Source organism: Notolepis coatsorum, assembly GCF_963971535.1.
Source record: "Notolepis coatsorum genome assembly, chromosome: 7".
Classification (NCBI taxonomy): Eukaryota; Metazoa; Chordata; class Actinopteri; order Aulopiformes; family Paralepididae; genus Notolepis; species Notolepis coatsorum.
Window position 1 is genome coordinate 29841333 of NC_140171.1, and position 25000 is coordinate 29866332.

General features: G+C 45.2%; 1 protein-coding gene across 1 annotated transcript in view; it reads left to right on the forward strand.

Annotated features, from left to right (window-relative positions):
* Positions 1 to 25000, forward strand: part of npnta (nephronectin a) — a 65992-nt gene that overhangs the window by 31738 nt on the left and 9254 nt on the right. Inside the window, 5 exon segments of the mRNA XM_084318229.1 lie at positions 1600 to 1719; positions 6553 to 6687; positions 7403 to 7525; positions 15744 to 16259; positions 24229 to 24318. Of these exon segments, the coding sequence (XP_084174355.1) occupies positions 1600 to 1719; positions 6553 to 6687; positions 7403 to 7525; positions 15744 to 16259; positions 24229 to 24318 (984 nt within the window).

Here is a 25000-nt window from a genome sequence, read left to right on the forward strand (position 1 = left end):
CTCTCCTTCATAAAGGTGAGGGGGGAAAAAGGGCGGCTACGTGGCGTAGTGGGCAAGGCGCTCGCCACGAATGCGGAGACGCTGGGATCGCCTGTTCGATCCCAGCGCTCCACATTGCTTTCAGTTTAGCTGGTCGTCCCGTACTAATACACATTGGCCGTATTAGGGGGTGGGAAACTGATGGGTGGGGATCGGGCGTTGTGGACAGCGACTCCTACAGGTCGGTTGGTGCGCCTGCGCAGTAGAATCAGGAAGTGTCGGGGGCAGCGTGAGCCTCCCACGCGTTACTCCTCGCCACTGAGAGATCGAGCTGCGCAGGTGAAAAGATGCGACTGCTGTTACCTCAAGTACCGGAGGGGACTTGTGCTATGTATGACTTAGTCCACATTGCAGCCGGCTTGTGGGAGGCAAGAAACAGCGTTCGTGACAGGGGAGGTTGAATTGGATGATACGAAATTGGGATGGGAGAAAAAATATAGAAAATGGGAGAAAAAGTGGATAAAAAAAAAAGTGAGGGGGGAAAGAGAAAGGAGAAATACGCCCCCCCCCCCCTGTCCTCCAACCCCTGTCCCACCGACTGCGATCGTTAAGCCCGGGATGACTCCCAATACCTCATTATATTCCACCTCGCCTCATCCTTATATAGAGTCTGTTTCCCCTTTGAAGTGTGAACTGCCCACTATCTCAGGTCAACAGAAGCACCCAATTGCAGCCAACGGTTCTGTTGTGTCGTGACGTGTTAAACAACACTCCTCCTCCTCCTCCCTCCCCTCGCTCCTTGATCGATAGATCACTGTAGCATTTAATCAACCCGCTCCGCCCTCCAGACTCCACTCCGGGGTTGCCTACGGCAGCTACGGGTAGCGGCACCGGCATCAATATACGCCCTGCTTTTAATTTCCTTTCCTAAGGGGGTCTGGAGTTACAGAGCAGGGAAAGTATATACTGTATTTCATTACATTGTTATTTAGGAGTCGGAAGTGCAGAGCTGCCCGTGACTCAACAGCAGAAACAGGGTGCTATCGGCAGTGAAGATAGGGGTATGAGAGGTGCCGGGAGCAGGCTGGGATATGAAGGTGGGTGTGGGGTTGAAGGAGGGGTAGGTGTGAAGGAGGGTGATGTAAACGCACAGGCTTAGGTGTCAGGGGACTTGGGGGCGTGGGGGGGGGGGGGGGGGGCTGCGTGGCTGAAGAATCCAATAATGGCAGGTTCGTCGTGTGCCGTTGTGTTATCTGCAGCCTCGGGGTCGTCCTGGCCAATAGCGACGAGAGATGCGCTTCAGACAAGGTCCCAGAGTCAGAGGGCCTGACCCCCCTCAGATGTTCTCTGCAAGATAATCACGCTGCTGTGTACGAGTGTGTGTGGGAGAGGGAGAGGGAGAGAGAGAGAGAGAGAGAGAGAGGGAGAGAGAGAGAGAGAGAGAGGGAGAGAGAGAGAGAGAGAGAGAGAGAGAGAGAGAGAGAGAGAGAGAGAGAGAGAGAGAGAGAGAGAGAGAGAGAGAGAGAGAGAGAGGCTTTTACTGTAAAGCGACTCTCCACCATGGCTTTTGTGTGTGTGTGATATAATACTGTATATGGTTCCTTTGTGTCCCCGCACTAGATACTCGTACCTGCGGAATGGCCAACTGCCAGTACGGGTGCGAGGTGCTGAAAGGAGAGGTCCGCTGTCTGTGTCCGACGCCAGGCCTCCAACTGGCACCCGATGGAAGGACCTGTGTGGGTACGTCTGTGATTAAATATAGCCTCGCTATATACCATTCAATGCCAGCGGCAGCGCCACCTCGTCGCATTAAAAGCAAAAATTTTAGTGTTTTTCTTTTCTTTTCTATTTTGTTTCTATTCATGTATGCCTTTGAATTCGCCTTTGAGTGTTGATCACATGTTCTGGCAGTGCAAGAGAGATACACAAAAACACAATTATTTGGCTATGAAAACCAACCTATTAGAGAATAAATTTCCCAAGGGAGGCTGAGTGGAACCTCATCCAGAATATCCACCAACCCTTTTGTCCTTCCTATTCTTTGAGGAAAGATACTAGCGTCTAAAAGTCCTCAACAGCCTAATGGCCATTCCATCTTTGTTGCTTCCCCCAAGTTGCTAATTAGTATTTTAAAACAGACTGCCTACATCGCTCTTTCCCTAATGAAAGTGAATGAACTGTAACTTACTCATGGACAAAACAGGATAAAGAATCTCCTTTCTCTCTCTCTCTCTCTCTCTCTCTCTCTCTCTCTCTCTCTCTCATCTCTCTCTCTCTCTCTCTCTCTCTCTCTCTCTCTCTCTCTTTCTCTCTCTCTCTCTTTCTCTCTCTCTTCTCTCTCTCTCTCCTCTCTCTCTCTCTCTCTCTCTCTCTCTCTCTCTCTCTCTCTCTCTCTCTCTCTCTCTCTCTATATATATATGATAACTTGGTTTTGTATAGCGCCTTTCATAAAACCCAATGCCGCTTTACATAGGGCGAAAAACAACAATAACAAATATGGTGGACAGACACAACATTCAATGTAGGAAGTTAGGGGTCAAAGGCCATGTTGAAGAGGTGAGTTTAGAGGAGTTTTTTTTAAGGAGTCCAGAGTTGGGGCGTTGCGGAGTTCTGCGGCGAGGGAGTTCCAGAGGGTGGGAGCTGCCATGCTGAAAGCTCTGTCCCCTAAGGTCCGCAGTCTGGTTCAGGGAATGGAGAGCGGACCAGTGTCCGAGGATTGCAGGATCTTTCTCTTTCTATATCTCTTTATATATATATATATTTCTATTTCTCTCTCTCTCCCTCTCTCTCTCTCCATTCGCCAGGGTGACATGGCGCAACTCACAGATGGAATGGAGAGGGACAAATTGAGGCAGTTAACCTGTGTCAGGCTTAAATACAGGCTATCTTCTCAGGCTCAAGCTGTTCCAGAGGGCAGGCAAACACGGGGCTGGGGGTTGGATGGGGTTTCAAAACAGGTGGGTGGGGGGGTTATCAATCATAATAAAACATGAAGGAGGGGAAGAGGTCTGTGTGCCACAGGTGTTAAAACAGCTTAGGAATTGCTTCCGGAGACCCCGTAACCCTTACAGGAAGGGGAGGGTTTTTTCTTTTATGGCAGTGAGAGTAGTTTTCGAACCAAAGGAACAGTAGGGGTCTGTGGTCCTTTCTTGCCAAACCAGAGTATCTTTGATCATTTGTCATTTTGTGTCTTTGAAGACGCTCTACGAAGGGTTTTCTCATTGATCTCGCCTCCACGTTAGTTTTGACGATGTCCTACGCAAGCAAAGAAGAAAAGAAATAACAGAAATAAATAGATAGAATAAATGGTCCCACTGTTCTGCCTTTAATATGGTTCAACTGACAGCGGCCCAGAACCAGCACAATCGGTAATTTTCAGAGATAATTTTTTGTAAATAATTATTCTATAAATACTACCAGTGCGAGGGTGACCTTTAAGTGCGCTATGCAGTCGGAGGAGGACGAGGATTTTTGTTTGTAGAGCATGCAGAAGACATTTATTGCAATTCTTAGAATCTTTCTACCTTATATTATCATAAATGAGAACACAATTATTTTGAGGTGCTGTGAACAAAACGTAAGCCTAGAATATGTCTGTTAACATAATTGCGGGCCCTGCCTTTGTCAATGACAGCAATGAAATAGTAACTTTTCAGGTATCTTTCTAGCTTCAAACAGTGTTCCAGGTATCCAAGTTTCCTCCGAGGACAGTTTGTTTATTCACTTATGAAAATATACCTTAGGAATGATTCACTTCTCTCTCACAAAACAACATACTGTAGCACAAGGTGTGACTGTAGACATTAGCCCACCTCACGGCGGCTACGTGGCGTAGTGGGCAAGGCACTCGCCACAAAATCTGGAGACGCTGGGCTTGCCTGTTCGAGCCCAGCGCTCCACATTTGCTTTCAGTTTAGCTGGTCGTCCGTACTAATACACATTGGCCGTATTAGGGGGTGGGAAACTGATGGGTGGGGATCGGGCGTTGTGGACAGCGACTCCTACAGGTCGGTTGGTGCGCCTGCGCAGTAGAATCAGGAAGTGTCGGGGGCAGCGTGAGCCTCCCACACGTTACTCCTCGCCACTGAGAGATCGAGCTGCGCAGGTGAAAAGATGCGACTACTGTTACCTCAAGTACCGGAGGGGACTTGTGCTATGTATGACTTAGTCCACATTGCAGCCGGCTTGTGGGAGGCAAGAAACAGCGTTCGTGACAGGGGAGGGTTGAATTGGATGATACGAAAATTGGGATGGGGGAAAATATAGAAAATGGGAGAAAAAGTGGATAAAAAAAAAAAAGACATTAGCCCACCTCATTCTCAAGTTGATCGCCAGAACTCCTGGCACTCCTTATTAAATCGTATGTCAATTTTAAACGTGCACTATTGTTTGCGTTTGTTTACAGTGAGTATTTTGACTTCCAACAGGATCTGAAAGTTATACGTTTGATATGTGGAAATTATCCCTGTATGCCTAAATGTATTATCCTTGTAAAATAAAAGAATACATTATTATTATTATTTTTTTTTATATAAAAAAAAGCCTGGAATTCCTTGACAAGGATTGAGAGGCGAGAACACGCCAAGGCGAAACGGGCTGATTAATGACTGGATGCTGCTGCTGTGTTTTTGCGTTGCTCAAAAAGGCTTCATATTTCATTTCTGCCTCTGAAACAATCACTAAATGTATCAAACCATTCGTCAAGTGAAAAAAAAACACATTACCATGTATGAATAATAAATAATACATTAATATGAAAAAATATGTTTTTTTTTATATTTTTTAAGGGAATAATATCTCATTGCGAGGTAGTGGGGAGAGCAGACGGATTGAATAGAATTCTCAAAATGTAAAAAAAAGAATGTACCATAATAACAAAATGTGTCTTTTAACTTATTGCTTTAAAGAAAGCCGTAGATATATTAGATTGATATATTGGATATACGGAATTTGGCTTAAAATCTGGTGAATCTGGCTTCAAGTCGAAACAATTCTGGCATTGTTATTAACATGTTATTAAATCTCTTCTCCCTGGCTCAAGCTGTCTGCACCACACGCACGCACGCACACACACACACACACACACACACACACACACACACACACACACACACACACACACACACACACACACACACACACACACACACACACACACACACACACACACACACACACACACAGAACATGCCATGGGATTTAGTGTACGTCATGGTTTTCAAGTTAGGGACCCATATTATTATTATTATTACTATTTTTGTTTGTTTATTCTCATCGTGGGAGACACATACTGTATGTACAGTATCACAAATATATACTACTGTTGTCATGTGGGGATCTACACTCTGATTTCATAAAACGATGGGTTGTGTGGGCCTTCTTCTGGTGGCTCCCCCATGTGACAACAGTAATTATGTTTACATTACAATACACTATAGTTTAACCTGAGTTAGTTCTGAACAACCACTGTTCAAGGCTGCATCGCCCACTGACTCCACTAATGAATGATCGTAAGAAGATAAAAGAAAAGTGAAACACCCTTCAGCAGAAAGCACTCAGTAATAACGCTCTGCGGAGGTGACCTGAATCTACTGAGACACAGTCCTTGAACAGGCTTAACCACGGTGGTGTGAATTGTTCTGCGCCTGGTAGCAGAATACATCATCTGCTTTGTTCATAAATGAATTTCAACTAGACGGGGCGAGAAATGGCTTAAGTTATAAAAAGCCATGTTTGTTAAATTTTGGAATAAAATTTCCATTTTAATCGATTTTGTTAGTTATTTTTTTTCTTGGTTTGACCTGGTTCGAAATATTCCATGAAATTGCCCATTGAGTTAAAGATATCATGAATGCGAACAACCATCCATGAAATAATATTCCACACACACACACACACACACACACACACACACACACACACACACACACACACACACACACACACACACACACACACACACACACACACACACACACACACACAGGGGCGGACCTTCCTACAGGCGATATAGGCGGTCGCCTAGAGCGCCACCCAGAGGGGGGTGCCAAAAAAACAACAAAAAAAAACATTTTTTTTTATTTTATTTTTTTTTATTTTTAATTTTTAATTTTTTTTTCTCTGTGCAGTTTTGGCGCCCCCCTCTATATCTGCAACCATTATTTTTACATAAAAAAAATTCTAACATAAGGGAAAATGAGCCAAAAATCTAAAACGGTCGGTCGGTCTGAGCCTCAGCTTTAGGTGTTCACAGTCAGAACATGCTAGAGCGCTGTGCATTGATGGATATCGGTCAAGTGTTTATAGAATTGAGCGTTGAGGAAAGACAGACTAACGTTAGAGAACTATGAAGAGGCAAAAGCCATAAAAAAAAAAAATTACAAAAAAAAAATTAGTGGCAGTGGTGAATCTCGCCTAGGGCGCCAAATGTGCTAGGTCCGCCCCTGCACACACACACACACACACACACACGCACACTAACACACACACACAAACAGCGGACGTGCGTGCGGTGTGTACGCCGCAGAGTTGGAAGATCACCTCACGTCTTCACTTCTGCGTCTTCTCTTTCAGATGTGGACGAGTGCGCTACAGGTAAAGCCGTGTGCCCCAGGTCCAGGAAGTGCATCAACACGTTCGGCAGCTACATCTGCAAGTGCCACGAAGGCTTTGACCTGCAATACATCAACGGGAAATACCAGTGCCTAGGTACGGGCGGCTCTCTGCCGGGTCGAAGGGCCGTGAACATGTTGAAATGTTTTGACTCGTGATTGACTTATTGTGTCTGCGGTTGCAGGTGGCCTTTCTGCCGTCCGATGTTGAGTTTTCAGACAAAACACCTGAACACGTGCTCCATGTGTACACCGCTGATGCGCACAGCGTACAGAACAGTATATGATATACACCTACATATTTACTGCTATTCCACGTTACTGCCATGAACAAATTCACAGTTTTATCTTATATTATTAGGCTCATTATTAATACACTTGTCTTGCGGTATCTGGGGCTTCTCAGCAGATTCTGGCAGAATAACCACTTTGCTCAGCAGTGTGTTAGTTTTAAGATTGGAAATCAATTTGCTCCTGAAAAGCCTTTGTTGAGAAACGCAGTGCCCTGAGTCCTTCCTTTCCCAAGAAGGATTTATTATTTATTTATTTTAAAGCATTCATAATGAAGTGGTCTTGACATTCAGAAAGGACTCTCTTACTCAGTACGAGCCACAGTAATGAACAGGCAATAATACCATGTGGCATAAACTTTCAACTGTCTCTGAAGTGGAGGCAATTAGGCCTTTGAAAAGTCTATATTTAAAGCTTCTTGCGCATGCATATGAGCACACATGCATACACACACAAACACACACACACATGCCATGTCATACACAGTTTCTGAGCTCTGTTGTGTTTTGACTGTCTTCCAGACGTGGATGAGTGCTCGTCAGGCCAGAATCACTGCAGCATCTTGGCCACCTGCTACAACACGCCAGGCTCATACAAGTGCAAATGTAAAGAAGGCTACAGGGGGATGAGCCACGACTGCAAACGTAAGTATGAGGAGAGGAAACCCCTGCTGGCCCCCAGCCTTCCCTCCTGCTAAATGAAATGGGGCCCCACTACTTTTCTTTGGTGGTGTTTTTTTCTTTCTATTTATTTTTAAAGGTGGAGAGGACAGCGAGAGAGAGAGAGAGAGCCTTGCAACTTTAGAGTGGGGGGCCTAAATTCTTTTCTTTGTAATGGCTGTCAGTCATTCCTTAGATTACCTAGCTTCCTTATCACGCTGCACCCTGAATGAGCATTGACTCCATTTTGACATTCTGGACGGTTTTATCTTCGGGGAGAGAGAGAGAGAGAGAGAGAGAGAGAGAGAGAGAGGGAGAGAGAGAGGAGTCCAATGTATTCAGGCTGGTAGTTTGTCCTCCGGGCAAGTGTCTCATTTCACTATAGCTCACGAAGAGTGTGTCTCAGTCACTGGTGTTTGTGTGTCAGGCTCAGCTGCCAGAAAGTCGTTTATGATCATTATTTTCCAGGGTTGTTTGTTTTGGTGAATGGTGAACCAACCAGTTAAGCAGCGCTTAAGAATGACCATAAATCAGAGAGAGAGCACTGCATAACCTTAACCGGTTCGTCCAATCCGTGATCTTTCTTTTGACCATATCAAATGCGAGTTACTGTGTATTAACATTCGTTCCTCCTTTTTTAACATTATTTCTAGCGTTAATCATTGAGGGGGCTTCCCTTTTTGTTAAAATTTTTATCATTGACTGGAACCTTGACACTGCTTGTTGTTGGATACTTCGGTAATCAGCCAATTTCATCTCGTCACCTGCTCCTCCGTGACTCTCCCCATCTGCGTTGTGTTTGTTTTCAATACTTCACATTGGCTGTCACACACTGCTATCAAACTCCGTTGGTACATCCGTAATCAGAAGAAAATGACACTGGCAAGGTGATCTCTTTCCTTAGATCATGATGTTTATTTTCATAAACATAGCTTCGTACAAGATGTAACCCATTCTGTAATGTCCTTGAACAGACTTTGAAGAAAAACTAAATTCATTATTCTCTACCGTCTCTTCTGCTATTAGTCCAATGGTTCTGAGGCCTCGTCATCAGCCAAAACCTCCCCTGTTAGCCGAAGCTAGCGATGACGTGGCATTCCCTTCCCCCCCGCGAGAGGAGGAGGGATCGTTTCAAAGTCTCTGATCAACGTGTCTGCTTGCCTCCGCGTCGTGTCTCAATCTAACTTACCCCGGAAGGAACTCACATCTCATAACGTTTTCCCCCTAGCAACGGGGGCCACGCCCCCTTTTCTCGTTACTAAGTGACACGCTACCATGGCAACAGCTGGTCACCTTTACGTCACCACACTAAACGTCCGTTTCTATCGATGTCGAACTCTCCCCATAGCTCTCTGACCAAACCTCCCCCCGCCAGTGCTATCAGGTGTTGATGTTACCAACCTGCCGACGACCTCTGAGCCCAGCGCATGGCCTGTGGCTTCCCAGTCTAACTTGAAAACACACACCACTAATACTGTCCTCCTCATCTGAGATCTAATAGCAGATGCTGTCATCTACAGATATTTACATTATATACACATTGAAAAACAAGGATTCTATCACTGTGCATGGAATCATGAGGTTCTGCTTCTGTCAGTTTCTACTGTCAATGGTCAGAGTAGTCTCTACTGTCAATGTTCTGAGTCGTTTCAAGATATTGAGCTTTAAAGTTTTCACCTTCCATTGACCAAAACTAATATGAACATTTACAATGTTTTTGTACCTATTTAAAATTATCCAATAGTTTTTATTGTAAACAACACAAGTTTTCTGTTTGTTCTATAAGGTTCAAGTTGAATGTATTTCCTATCTAATAACCTTTGCAGAATCTCAAGTTTTTCAAGTTTTCAAGTTTGTTTATTATTTGTCACAACAAAATACAGAATACTTTATGATGAAATGCTTGTTTCTGTATGAGCCCCTGAGAGTGTGCTACATACATTAAAAAAAAAGTAAGAAAAAAAAGTAATTAAGAAGTAAGTAAAAAGTAAGTAAAGGAATGTTCAGTCAATATACATATATATTATCTATTTTCTTCGCTCTCGCAATGTTTACATTCCATCGTGTTAAATTTCCCCTTCAGTTTGGAAAGGTTGTAACAAGTCTGACCTTTGATTGACAGGCAGTTAACAGACCCCCATTTGACTAGAAAGGTCATCCTCATCCCCTGAACATACACACTATCACAATATTTCACTATCACACTATTACACACTATTACACACTATCATAATATTACACTATCACACTATTACACACTATCACAATATTACACCATCACACTATTACACTATTACACTATTACACACTATCACAATATTACATTATCACACTATTACACACTATCACAATATTACACTATCACACTATTACACACTATTACACTATTACACTATTACACACTATCACAATATTACACTATCACACTATTACAATACACACTATTACAATATTACACTATCACAATATTACACTATCACACTATTACACTATTACACACTATCACAATATTACACTATTACTCTATTACACACTATCACAATATTACACTATTACACACTTACTCTATTACACTATTACTCTATTACACTATTACACACTATCACACTATTACACTATCACACTATTACGCACGGTTACACTATCACTCTATTACACACTATTACACTATTGCACACTATTACACACTATCACAATATTACACTATTACACACTATCACAATATTACACTATTGCTATTACACTATTACCCACTATCACAATATTACACTATTACTATTACACTATCACACTATTACACTATTACACACTAGCACACATCACACTATTACACACTAGCACAATATTACACATTACATTTTCACACTATTACACTATCATACTTTGTGTGTTAAGGCTCCCCTGTGCTCGTGGCGTCCTCGTGCACATGCTGGAAGAGCACGTCATACACCACTTCTGGGGACTCGTTTTCTCCCACTGTACTGTAGCAGTGGTTCCCAAGGCCTTGAAAATATTAGTTCAAAGTATAGTTCAAAGAGAAAAAAGTACATGTTTTGCAACATGACAGAGCATAAGATATTGCCAACACAACATATTTAAAACTGATGAATGACTTGAAGTAATTGATACAACTGGCAAATAAGAAGAATGACCCCATTAATTATGAAAAGAATGAATACAGTAGATACAATATTAAAAATATAAAAATATATTTAGTTCAAAACACAGAGGCATAGGCTTCTGAGAGCAGAGAGAGATTGTGAAACAGAACTAAATAAATAATAATAAATGTGATTTATATAACGCTTTTACTTCTTTTACACTAAGGAGCAGGGGTAGTGAGACAAACAACAGACAAACATAACGCAAAAAAAACAAGGGCGGGGGGGGAGCTAGGAGAAGGCAATATAGAAGAGCTAGGTCTTGAGGCGGGATTGGAGAAACTCATCTCATTCATCATTCATCGTGTGTGTACTCTGGCACGAGCTAAAACGCAGTGTAGAAATAGGCCTGGCGAGGCGTGCCTAGTGTGTGTTGTCCATTTGCAGATACATCTGTGAGTTCATATTGGGCTTTGGCAGTCAAACTAACAGCTGATGTTGTGGAGAGAGCGAGAGAGCTGAATGGATCCTAGAGCTAGTCGTAGTCTTCATTCCTAGAGGGGGGTATTTTAGAACAAAATTGAGACTTGAGTGGGAAACACCAGGCCTGCTGCCCATTTACGCATGACAGAAGTTGAGGAACTATCTTAATTCTGACAGTCATCACTGGTGAGTGTTTGGTCAGTAACCTGGGTCTCCCAGTCCCTCCTGCTCTGCAGTAAACACAAAATAAATTTCCTGGTATCCCTTCCCACTTTATCCAATCAGGAGAGAGAACCCTAGATATTTGTATTTACTTCAAGAAATCTTACCAAGCCTAATTATTATTTTACTTGTTTCAAGGACATAATTTACTTAAAACTAGTTTCTAGTTCTAGTTTTATATGGAGTTCTCTCTCCTGATTAGATAAAGTGGGAACGGGATACCAGAAAATGTATTTGTTACTGACCAAACACTCTATATCAGTGACGGCTGTTGGAATGTAGAGCTATTATTTTAACATGTAAGCCACTTATTTGAACCAAAGAAAAATGACTTACAGCACAGATTCAGTAGCGAGTATAGCTTATTAAATTTGATATGCCATAACGTTATACAGTATAATGTGAAATCAGCTTATACACTCGTTTTGACATGTCATTAAATGGCATTTTTATCAGCTGCGTCGTGGTACAGTACAGTATGTACGATGTATGATTAGAATGTGAAATTACCTGGACACTTATCACAGCAGGGGGCCGCAGCAGCAGCTACCTGGGGAGCGATTTCAAAAACTCCACCGGATACATAAATCAAATATCTAACTTCGCCTAGTACAAAGATGTGAAGATGTGTTTGTGGTTTGATTGATTGATTGATTGATTGAAAAGTTTATTAACAGATTGCAGAATGGGTACAGTACAGTACAGCTCAATACATACAATTGTTAAGAGGATGCAGACCTGAGAAAGACTTTTGTCTTGTTTCCATCAGGGTCCCCCATTTTCAATTCATCATATGACACACATGACATACAGATAGACAGTACTGCTACATCTATACATTTATGACATACCAGATTTTCAAATACAGTACTGTTTGTGATACTAAAAAAATCCAGAAGAAGAGTATATACATTTGACATAGAAACTGTGCATTGGGGGAGGTTGGGTAGGTGGGGTGGGGCTGTACATTGGAGGTGGGGGGGGTTGGGTAGGGGGGGGGGACACTGTACATTGGAATACTGACATACATTTGACATGGAAACTGTACATTGGAGGAGGTTGGGTAGGTGGGGTGGGGTTGTACATTGGAATACTGACAAAGCCATGCTTGGTCTTTATTGTACAACTGGGTTAGGACATTTGTAGGGGCCAGTTTTGAATTGCAGTCTCCCGTAGGTGTTCTTTGAGAGTGTTTTTGAAGGTGGGTAGTGATTTACATTCCTTTACAGCTTTGGGTAGGGCGTTCCACATTGTTGTGGCATAACAAACGTGTTTAGTCCCTTGTTTGAGCCGAATCTGGGTTTTACATGATTTGTGGATCTCCCTCTGGTGTTGTGATCGTGGTATTCACTGACCTTTGGGAAGTATTTTGACATGTACATGGGTACCTTGGTCGTGTAGTGTATCTTGTAGACCAGGCCCATTGCAAGTTGCTGTACTCTGTCGTCTACTCTAAGCCATCCTAGGTTGGCAAAGTGTGCAGGGGTGAGGTGGGTTCTAGTCAGGTCAAGCAGTAGTCTGACTAGTTTGTTTTGAGATGTTTGTAATTTGGTTTTTAGTGCCTTTGAGGTGCTTTGGTACCATGAGGTGCAAGCATAGTCGTAGTACCCTTGAATGAGTGCTCCTGCCAGAGTCTTCAGGGTATTTTTGTTTACCAGGGAGGAGATCCGGTACAAGAATCGAGTTCGTTGATTGACTTTTTTTTATTACATTGGATGCCATTTTGTCACAGGAAAGATTAGCCTCTAGGATGGAACCCAGGTAGGTAATTTCATCTTTCCTTGTGACAATATTGTCACCCACTGTAACTGAGAAGCCGTCTGTTTTGCTGAGTTTGTTATTTTAACCGAAGAGAATGGACTCTGTTTTGCCCATGTGTAATGATAGTTTGTTGTCGGCGAGCCATATGCAGATTTTGCCTAGTTCCGAGCTGAGGGTTTTTTCAACCTGTAACTTGTTCTTGTCAGAGACCAGCAGGGCTGAGTCGTCCGCAAACAGGAACAAGTTGCAGTCACAAGCTGACGACATGTCATTTGCATAAATTAGGAACAGTAGTGGTCCTAGTATGCTTCCTTGAGGAACACCACAGTTCACTGTGAGGGGGGGGGGATAGGGTACCGTTTACCTCCACCATCTGTTCTCTCCCCTCCAGGTAGGATTGTATCCAGCTCACTGATAAACTATCAAAACCAATTGCTTTTAGCTTGTCAATCAGAATGGTGTGATTGACAGTGTCGAAGGCCTTTTGTAGGTCTAGCATGACCATGCCGCAGTATTTGCCCGCGTCCACCTCTTGCTTGATGTGGTCGTTCAAATAGAGAAGGCATGTGTCAGTGGAGTGGGATGTTCTGAAGCCAGATTGGAATTCGTAGATTAGATTTTTATCCGTAAGGTACTTTTCGACCTGTTCGTATACTATTTTTTCCATGACTTTCGAGATGGATGTAAGGATAGAAACAGGGCGGTAGTTGCCTGGGTCTAATTTGCTGCCCTTTTTGTGCAGGGGTGTTACTCTCGCTATTTTGAAGTCCTTGGGGACGTGTCCCTGTTTTATGGAGAGGTTTATTATGTGTGTGATGACTGGGGTGATGGCGGCTGCTGAGTCTCTGAGGAATTTGGAGGGGATGTTGTCATGGCCAGTGGCCTTGTTCGGTTGGAGGGCGCTCAGTTTATTGAGTACCTCATCTGTAGTTACCATTTCCAGTTTGAAATCGTCTTTGTGGACGCCTAGGTTCTTGTAGTATGCTACTATGTGTTCTACCCCATACTGCCCTGAGTGGGAGGGTAGTTTGTTTACCAGTGTTGTGGCTATGTTTGTGAAGAAAGTGTTTAAGTAATTGGCTACATCCAGTTTGTCTGTGATGAGCGTGTTGTCCGTCTTTATGTTTATGTTTGAGAACCTGGTTTTAAGTTTTTTTACTGCAGCCTAGTTGATTATTGAGTCATTTCCAAAGTTCACATGGTTTATTTTTGTTTTCCTCAGTTTTGTCATTGATGAAATTTTTTTTTGCAGTTTTTATCATGGAGTTTATGTCATTTCTTAGTCTGTTTCTTTCTAGTTTGAGTTCAGTCACGTGGGCTTGGAGTTCACTGCTCGTGCTTTTGGTAAGCTTTGACTGACTTTTATGAAATTCAGAGCATTTTTTGTCTCTGGCTTTCATAGCGGTCAGTATTTCAGTGTGCATCCACGGCTCAGCGCGATTTTTTACCCTGGTGGTTCTTAGGGGGGCCATGTTGTTTAGTATTGTTGAGAATTTGGTTTTGAAGCCAAGCCAGGTTTCTTCAACCAGTGTACCATTGAGTTCATCTGACCAGTCCAGGCTCTTCAGTTCAAGGTTAAAGGCCTCGCTAGAGTACGTTTTGAGGTCTCTAGATGTGACCATTTTGTGACAGCCAGCCTTTTGCTTTGGCTTTTTGCGGGAACAGAATATCATATAATGTGGAGCTACATTATATGAATAACTCTGTTCCAAAAGGTGAGATATAGAACCTTGTTGTTATTCCAAGGTTCGCTCTGTTGCCGGCCCCATAGGGCGTGAGGCAGAAGTGCTTTATGGAATGGAGCTGCAGTATCCTATCGGCGTGTCAGATATCAAAGCCTCTCTGTAACCAGAGAACACATTGCCTGAGTACAATGCCCCCCCCCCCCCTTCCTCCATTCTCACTCCTCACAAAACCCTGGTGAAGGTCTTTCTCCTCCCTCTGCTCTTAACCTGAAGAGTGAGTGTAGGAGGCACAATGGAGGACGATAATGCAACTTTGATGACGTTAGCAGCGTGGGGGTGATCTTGAGTGCAAGCCTGCCGCTTTGGATGAAGCATCACTCACTCTGCACGCACACACACACACACACACACACACACACACACACACACACACACACACACACACACACACACACACACACACACACACACACACACACACACACACACACACACACACACACACACACACACACACACACACACACACACACAGACCACCTTCAGCCCCGGGCATGGTTGATGGCTGGGGGCTATGAGCAGACAAAGAATTACTAATGGCGATTTGGACAGTGAAAAGAGAGAGAGAAAGAGAGAGAGAGAGGGTAGCTGCATGAGACAACAATATTCAATTCATGAAAAGCGGAAATTAACATTTACTTTGAGCATGCTGATTGAACCGATTGAGGTCCATTAGGACCCTTTTTAAGTGAGAGCCTTTGTTATATTTGAGACAGCTTGGTAATTCACTTTGGTGAATAGTTAGCAGTCCTTCTCAGGTGAAGTCTTTGTGCGGAGATGAAAGAAAGGTCAGGTCGACCATTGCCTCTATAGCCGCCGATTCTATGCCTCATTAGCTCTCAAGTGCTCATATTTCATTGCTCCATCTATATTCTTTTGTTGCTCTCTCAGCCATTCCAAAGGTGAACATCCACCCCCCCAGACCTGGGAGGCTTCCTCCAAACATCCACAACTACATCCCAGACTGGGACCACAAGAGGACCACTACCACCGTCCGCCCTCCGATCACTGCCAAGAGAATCTCCCCCATTTTACCCAAAATAACTACTACAACCACCACCACCACCACCACCACTGCACCCACCACTACAACGCCAGCAAAAACAACCACAACCGCAACCACAACCGCACCCACAACCCAACCGCCTCCACCACCAAAGAGGGTCACCCCCACTCCTCGGAAGCCACTCGTCCCCACCCGAAGACCCTTCGTCCCCACCAGGAGACCGCCGGTGCCCACACGCAAACCTTACGTCCCACCAAGGAGGCCGCCCGTCACCCCAGCGCCGCCGCCCACCCGCAAGGTCCCTGTGATCCCCACCAGGCGCCCGCCTCAGGCAGAGGTCACCCCCGTGGACAACACCATCCAGAAGGAAGTCACCACCAAACAGAGGGGAGACGTTCACAGTAAGTGGGGTTTTTTGGGGGTGTTTTCTCACTTGTCTTTTCATACATGTACTGTACATTATACATTTATAATAATAATAATAATTTGGGTGGCTGATTGCGCTCGTCACCAATGCAAGAGACTCCGGTCTCGAATCCGGGTGTCGGCGTTGCCTCCGGCTTGGGCCGGCCTTCATACTGGCTCAATTGGCAGAGTCAGCGGGTGGAAGTCGATGGGTGGTAGTTTGGACGTTGTGGACGGCGACTCCTACAGGTCGGTTGGGGGACGCCTGCACAGCAGAGACAGGAAATGGCGGGGGTAGTGTGAGCCTCCCATGCGTTACACCTCGCCAATGAGAGTCCGTGCTATCCTCCCTACAACCGACCAGTGGGGGGCATAGTCGAGCAACATTCAAGACAGGGGAGGGGAGAATTTGAAACACGAAATTGGGGTGGGAGAAAAATAAGGAGAAAAAGTGGATCAAAAAAAATATATAATAATAATTCATTACATTTATATAGCGCTTTTCTAGACACTCAAAGTGCTCCCCACAATGTAGGGTGGAAATTGCCTCCTTCACCCCCACTGATAGCACCCAATCTTGGGCTACGCAGGCTCAATGGCTGCCATACACTGGCACCAGGCTCACATCACACTACAAAATGGCTGAATGGCTCAGGAGACAGGTGCTTTATACATGTAAAGCACCTGATAGACGGGCAATGTCACTAACTCAGCCAGTCACTCACTCACAGTTAGCAACTGTGCTCCTAGTGGCAGCTCACAAGCTCATGACTCCTGTTGGGAGAATCTGCCCAGTTACTCGTATCTATGCCACTGTGTGTCCTCGTTCTCTCGTCTACTGCGGTGCGTCGCCTGGATATTGGATGTGCTATATTTCTTTGGTGATCTGCAAGTTTGCAAAATGCGACATTTTCTGTCTAGTCATTCATCTTCATCACAAGCTCCCTGACAGGTTTTTAGCAAAACCAAAGTGTGACGAATTTGCATTTCCTCTCAGCCGGCTCGCACAACACCTCGCCAAAACCAAATCATTTCCTGGCAAGTCCAGAGTGAAGTTGTCCAGACAAATTAAGAGTATTATTTTAACCTAGAAATATAATCGGAGCACGCGAATACATTTGAGCTGAGGCGTTGGCAGTCCCTTTCATAGGCGCAAACAGACGTCACTTTACCTTTGACAAAATGCAGCCTTTTATTATCTAGGTTATTATGAGAGCTAAAAGAGGCTTTACAAATATCTTTGGTATATTGTAAAATATTATGATTAGTCACAAGAGTGTGTGATATGAACACTGAAATAGTGCTGAAGATTAAAACCCCGTCAGACTTTACATTATGCAGTACTTGTAGGAGAAATCGTGCATTAGTGGTCTTTCATCTCTCATCTCTCTGAAACAAAAACCTGAGAATCAGCCCCATTAGCGTTGCTCTGAAAGAGCGTTGCCACATTCATTTGCCGGAGCTAAAAGGCTCCAGCTGGCATGTGATTATGCATATATCAGGCAGGCCGCCGAGGAAACGTCTCTATTCAAGCCTTGCGGCTGAAAGGAACAAGTGCAGTGACGAACAAACCAGCAACACAGATCCTGATCGCGATGTATCTGGGTCCAGCTTTATCCAGGCTGGCCAAGTCCTGTTTTCATTCACATGACCACACACACAAATCACATTTGTTGTTCATCCAACAAGCAATGTTTATCCACTAGTTTCACCATGTTCTCCTGGTGTTCTCTAAATGCATCACACTTGATCACCAATTGAATGAATGTAATTGTATTTTCTCTTTATATGGAAGGGCAGAAGAAAGCTTACAATATAAAAACAGAATGATTGAACAAACTATCAGGTGGAACGTTACTGCAATTATTTGGGGTTGAAAATGGCAGGTAATGGTTACAGCACAGAATGTTTGTGTCGTTCTCTTTCTTCCTGTATGGCTGCCTGTAACCATTGGCAACCACTTTCAAAAGTAAATACCTGATTTATGTGTGAGAGCAGTGCACAATATTACCATTCTACTGTGAATTGTTTACAAGATCCAGTGATACGACACCAAATCATTTAGTTTTTGTTGATATATTTCTCATATATTATTAACACATAGCAACAGTTGTTTTGCACATAGCTCTATGGGAATGCTAATGCATATCAGCATTGATATTGTTTCCGACCCACAAGCCATTATTATTTCTGCCCAGCTTTTCCCCCAAACCCAAATGACCATAGGATTAACAGCAGAAGAAGCCTGTGCCTTGCCAGGACACTCAATATCTTGGCTGGAAATGCAACAGATACACACAACTGGACAGTCAGAGGGAAAAATGGGGGCCACACTAGTGTGACCACAGTCCCAGTACACTAGTTCAGTCACCGGCACCACACTGGTGTGACCACAGTCCCAGTTCAGTCACCGGCACCACACTGGTGTGACCACAGTCCCAGTTCAGTCACCGGCACCACACTGGTGTGACCACAGTCGCAGTTCAGTCACCGGCACCACACTGGTGTGACCACAGTCCCAGTTCAGTCACCGGCACCACACTGGTGTGACCACAGTCCCAGTTCAGTCACCGGCACCACACTGGTGTGACCACAGTCCCAGTTCAGTCACCGGCACCACACTGGTGTGACCACAGTCCCAGTTCAGTCACCGGCACCACAGTGGTGTGACCACAGTCCCAGTTCAGTCACCGGCACCACACTGGTGTGACCACAGTCCCAGTTCAGTCACCGGCACCACACTGGTGTGACCACAGTCCCAGTTCAGTCACCGGCACCACACTGGTGTGACCACAGTCCCAGTTCAGTCACCGGCACCACACTGGTGTGACCACAGTCCCAGTTCAGTCACCGGCACCACACTGGTGTGACCACAGTCCCAGTTCAGTCACCGGCACCACACTGGTGTGACCACAGTCCCAGTTCAGTCACCGGCACCACAGTGGTGTGACCACAGTCCCAGTTCAGTCACCGGCACCACACTGGTGTGACCACAGTCCCAGTTCAGTCACCGGCACCACACTGGTGTGACCACAGTCCCAGTTTAGTCACCGGCACCACACTGGTGTGACCACAGTCCCAGTTCAGTCACCGGCACCACACTGGTGTGACCACAGTCCCAGTTCAGTCACCGGCACCACACTGGTGTGACCACAGTCGCAGTTCAGTCACCGGCACCACACTGGTGTGACCACAGTCCCAGTTCAGTCACCGGCACCACACTAGTGTGACCACAGTCCCAGTTCAGTCACCGGCACCACAGTGGCTCGGGAGGTAGAACAGTCGTCTGGAAATCCGGAGGTTCCCAGTTCGATTCCCGCTCCTCCCGGGCAGCATGTCTAAGTGTCCTTGAGCAAGACACTTAACCCCTAATTGCTCCTGATGAGCAGGTCGGCACCTTGCATGGTCGCCTCCACCGTCGGTGTGTGAATGTGTGAGTGAATGGGTAAAATGTGAGGAACAAAATTGTAAAGCGCTTTGGATAAAAGCACTACAGGTATATACAGTAAATGCAGCCATTTACCATTTACCAAAATGGCCAATTATGCTCTATAGTCTAGTGCCATGGTAAGAGATGTTCAGCTCAACACAATATTTATTTTTAATTTGTGCATACATTTTTCTTGGCCTGCCAGTATGGTTAGAGTGTTGACACAGACAAACCTGTCTGACATCTCTGAACACACCAACAAATTATGAAGAATCCATCCATTTCAGCTCGTTCACAATCATGACTGGCAGCACCGCTATATGTTCAATCTAAACAACCGATCCTTTGCTTTTTAGAAATGACAGACAAACATACTGACAAGCCAACAGAAACAGCAAATTAGTTAAAAAAGTTGTGTCTATGAACAGAACTACGGATGGAGTCTGACAAAGGTCAGCAGACCATCACCCATGTTTTTACATTTGAATAAATTAAGTGAATCTTTTTAAACCGGGGAGAGTGTGTCACACCTTATCCTACCCTTGTGTCTACTATTTCATGGCTGCGCCTCTCTCTCTCTCTCTCCCTCTCTCTCTCTCTCTCTCTCTCTCTCTCTCTCTCTCTCTCTCTCTCTCTCTCGTTTCTAGAGCAGGAAATGTCTCTCGCCCCTTCTGGGTATTAAAATGGCCCCATCTTATTATCCGCGATTAACCCTCGCCTTATCCGTGCACCATCTCCACTCGCCGAGCGTCGTTAGCGAAGGGCTTTGCGGGCACTTCCTCCTCCCTTTAGGGGGGGTTTGTAGGGCACTTCCCTCTTCCCTTTAGGGGGGTTTGTAGGGCACTTCCCTCTTCCCTTTAGGGGGGTTTGTAGGGCACTTCCCTCTTCCCTTTAGGGGGGTTTGTAGGGCACTTCCCTCTTCCCTTTAGGGGGGTTTGTAGGGCACTTCCCTCTTCCCTTTAGGGGGGTTTGTAGGGCACTTCCCTCTTCCCTTTAGGGGGGTTTGTAGGGCACTTCCCTCTTCCCTTTAGGGGGGTTTGTAGGGCACTTCCCTCTTCCCTTTAGGGGGGTTTGTAGGGCACTTCCCTCTTCCCTTTAGGGGGGTTTGTAGGGCACTTCCCTCTTCCCTTTAGGGGGGGTTTGTAGGGCACTTCCCTCTTCCCTTTAGGGGGGTTTGTAGGGCACTTCCCTCTTCCCTTTAGGGGGGTTTGTAGGGCACTTCCCTCTTCCCTTTAGGGGGGTTTGTAGGGCACTTCCCTCTTCCCTTTAGGGGGGTTTGTAGGGCACTTCCCTCTTCCCTTTAGGGGGGTTTGTAGGGCACACACACAATCGTCGCCTCCCTCTAAATTTGGGACTCAGTGTTTTAATTAAAAGTTAACACCGAGCTCCTTTGACATGGGATTGGCAGGCGGCACGGGAGAGCGTGCGGTGGAGTGTGAGAGCGAGGTGAGATATTGACGTTCCAGCACACCTTGCCAGATGGCACGGCATAATTAGAAACACGGGAACAAAAAGGAGGGAAGATTGCATCAACACCAGTCCGCCTTACTTGAAGAAGACATCAATCTATTACTTCTCGCCGAAAGCAGAGCTTGTTCCAGAGATCAGAGCTTCCAGAAGATGTTTTAAGTGAGAGAGAGAGAGAGAGAGAGAGAGAGAGAGAGAGAGAGAGAGAGAGAGAGAGAGAGAGAGAGAGAGAGAGAGAGAGAGAGAGAGAGAGAGAGGGGAGGGGGTAGATGCCCTTGAAGTAATTAGATTGTAGTATTGCAATTTGAATGAGATCACAGCCTGTGTCTCGAGTGCGCTACTTTAGGTGGAAGCTTGTATGTGACTGTTTTTTTAGTTTGGCCAATTCCAGCATGGGATAGCAATGTTGTCGAACTTTTGCGATTTGTTTAAAATCTGGCAACAAAGTGAATAATAATAACAGAATCCTTCAGACCAAGTAGGACCACAAGAGTCCACTTTTCAAGTCTTCACGCGAGTGACGTATTTACTGGAGACAGTGCGTCCGAGAGCTGTGTACACTCACAGTCAAAGACATTAGAGGTTGTGTAACTTTCGGTTGCACTCCGTATGACACGAGTTGCCTTCACCACTGCAAATATATACATTCAAACCTTACGGTTCTTTGTATGAAGGTTTTGAAGTTATACTCTATCTAAGGCCATGTCCACACGAATACGGATATTTTTCAAAAGGCACATTTTCCTGTACGTTTGGGCCTTTCATCCACACGTAAACGGCATTTTCAGAAACGAAAACGGAGATTTTCGAAAAAGCATTTTAAAGTGAAGATTTTTTTAAATATCCGTTTCAGTGGATCCGTGTAGCCACGTTAAACGCATTGTCTAGAGCAGGGATCAGCAACCTGCGGTCTGGAGCTGCATGCGGCTCTTCAGCCACTCTGCACCGCTTATCGCCACCTACTGGCCCGGCATGCTTGTTTGAGCCATTTATATGTGTTTCTGCGTTTACGCCTGGATGGATTTTTTTTAACCCTGCCGTGTGGATGAGGATTTATTTTTAAAGGGAGCCTGAAAATATCCGTTTTGCAAAATATCCATATACGTGTGGACATGGCCTAAAATGGAGGACACGGGGGAGAGAGTGGGGATACAGTCAAAATCTTATTATCCATGCATGTAATGGGCTCTATCAGCTTATCTGGAAACCTTGTGAAAAGCAGACTGCAAGAATGTCTCACGCCTTTAGATTAAGGCTTTGTTTGCTTGTCAAGCTGCCAGAGAAGATAACCCACCCCCCGGAGCTTAGCCCTTATTGACCACCCAAATATTTGCCAGGAATGAACAAGGCAAGGTCAAGAGGCAAGCTAACACAAAGGATGTTGAATGTAGCTCAATTTAATTTAGCGAGGGTTTACTTTTGAATTCAGCTGTTGCCCAAAGAAAATGTATTCTATAGCGGAATACTTATGGTACCTCATTGCGATGTTGTACAGCAGAGGGGGGAGACACTGAAAGGGAAGGAACACGGCGCAACGTCGGCACATGGAGGCCTACGACGCTTGGACATCTCCATTTGCTAACGTTAGTGTCAAACACGACGATCAATGCCGTGCCTCTGCTCCCAACATGCTTATTGGTGACTTTCACTCCTTTGATGATAGACAAACATGGCTATTTTCGCCTGAATGTCACCTCATACGGTCTTGTTACCTCAACACCCACCAGGTTTAAGTGTGCTTGGCAGCTGCATATCACTGTGCAACTGTAAACAAAGCCATGAGCACGCCATGCACACACACACGTGCACACACACACACACATACACACACACCATGCTCACAGAGAGAGAGAGAGAGAGAGAGAGGAGAGAGGAGAGAGAGAGAGAGAGAGAGAGAGAGAGAGAGAGAGAGAGAGAGAGAGAGAGAGAGAGAGAGAGAGAGAGAGAGAGAGAGAAAGCGAGAGAGACAGACACAGACACACACACAGTGTCCTGGATGCCTGGGATTGCTGGAGAGCCTGGTGCGAGCGTGGACCCCTTGCTTCCAGATTCCTCTGGCTGTCATGCCGCATCACTGTGAGCCAGATGGCATGACCCGGCAGAGGGGGAGATTAGGTAGACAGGAAGGGCACATTTTGAGGACTGTAGGGGGTTAGGGTTCAAGTGCACAAGTGAGCAACTTGTGTTTGTTCGTCAAATAGGAGTATGTTTCCAAATGAGATGTCGATCGTCGCCACTCAAATTCCACTGACTTGCTACCTTCCCCCGAAAATAGCATTGAATATAGAGGGTTGATGAGGTTTTGCTATTCTACAGTATGTATTCATCAATGCCGTATCACTCGCTTTGATTTACAAATTGGGACACTTGGTAAACACGCGTGTTGTTGTGACCATGACCCAGTCCATTTACCGATATTTACCGACGACCATTCAAGCCGCGGCGCTGTGATTGAAAGGGGCTTTGCCGTACGGTAAATCTTCTGGAGGAATCAAAGAGAGAGAAATAATCTTTCATGTCCCACTTGTTGGTTGACCTTTAAAAGGGGCTTGGCCTACAGTATTTTGGGTAGAGTGGCCCCAGTGTGGTCAAGCTATTTCAGGAGAGGCTGCGTGTGTGTGTGTATGTGTGTGTGTGTGTGTGTGTGTGTGGTGAGTGAGGGGCTTCCAGGTTTAGTTGCCGGTGGGTTTACTCAGGCGTTGCATCAGACGCAGATGAACCTCTTCCACGGACCCCCCCCCCCCCCCCCATTAGATTTTTAAGGTTTTTATTTCTTAATCATCTTCCTGTCCTCCTCAGTGCCCGTAGTGCAGCGTTTCCAGACCCTGTGACACAATTAATCATGTCAGCTTCGTTTTCCCGCGGACATTCGGGTTAAATCGCCGAACGTCTCGAGAGTAGGCGCGCCGGATGTGCACGCAATGCGCAATGCGGAGCTGTCAACTGTTTCAAAGACCTCACGCCGCTTCTCAGTAATGAAACCCGAGGCCTCACATTACTCACAAGTGGCAACGCCGGTGGACAAATGAAACACCATATAACCGTCTTTCTCTCTCTCCTCTCCTCAGTTCCTCGTAGACACGGCCACAACACGGTCCTGGGGGTGGACCTTGACATCGAGCTGGGCAACACGGCTGACGAGGCGAAGGACGACCCAGGTAAAGATTCCAGGTTGCACGATACACCGATACGGTATCGCAATACCCAGCCATTGAAAACGGTCCAAACGGTGAGAGAGCGCAAGCCTTTTGTAGCGGGTGTGTCAACAGTGTCAGCTCATTTTAAGTAGCCTAACGGTGATTAGCTATATAGCTCTTAGCATGTTATAGCTCTGCAGCTGTAACAGAATAAAATGTTTATAAATAAATGTCCATGTTCTTGACTTCTTCAAAGTCAAAATGTTGGTATTGTGACAACACTAGTAAAGATAACACAGTTAGTCGGAGACGAGCCACACAGCGGAGCAGGCCCGGCTGCAGGGCGTAGAGCTCTTAATGATGACGGACAAAGTTGCATTGGCGAGAACCAAAATTAAACTTGACAGTCCAATTCCCACAGCGCTGCAAAGCGGCCGAGGGGAAGATATGACAGTGGCCACGTGTCTGTTTTGACGGTGGTGAAAAGAGACATCTGACTTTATTGAAATAAAGGCCCACAACCCAGATGCCAATTTAGTATTTTTTTTTTTCAACCTGTCACTTAAAGTCATGATTTCTTGCTTGAGTGGTTGATTGAATGATTGATTGTCTTTGAAAGTTACAATAGTCTACTATCCCTGAGAGGCATCACTGAGTACCCCAGATAAAGGATACAACCATAACCCAGATTCGGGTTTTTAGA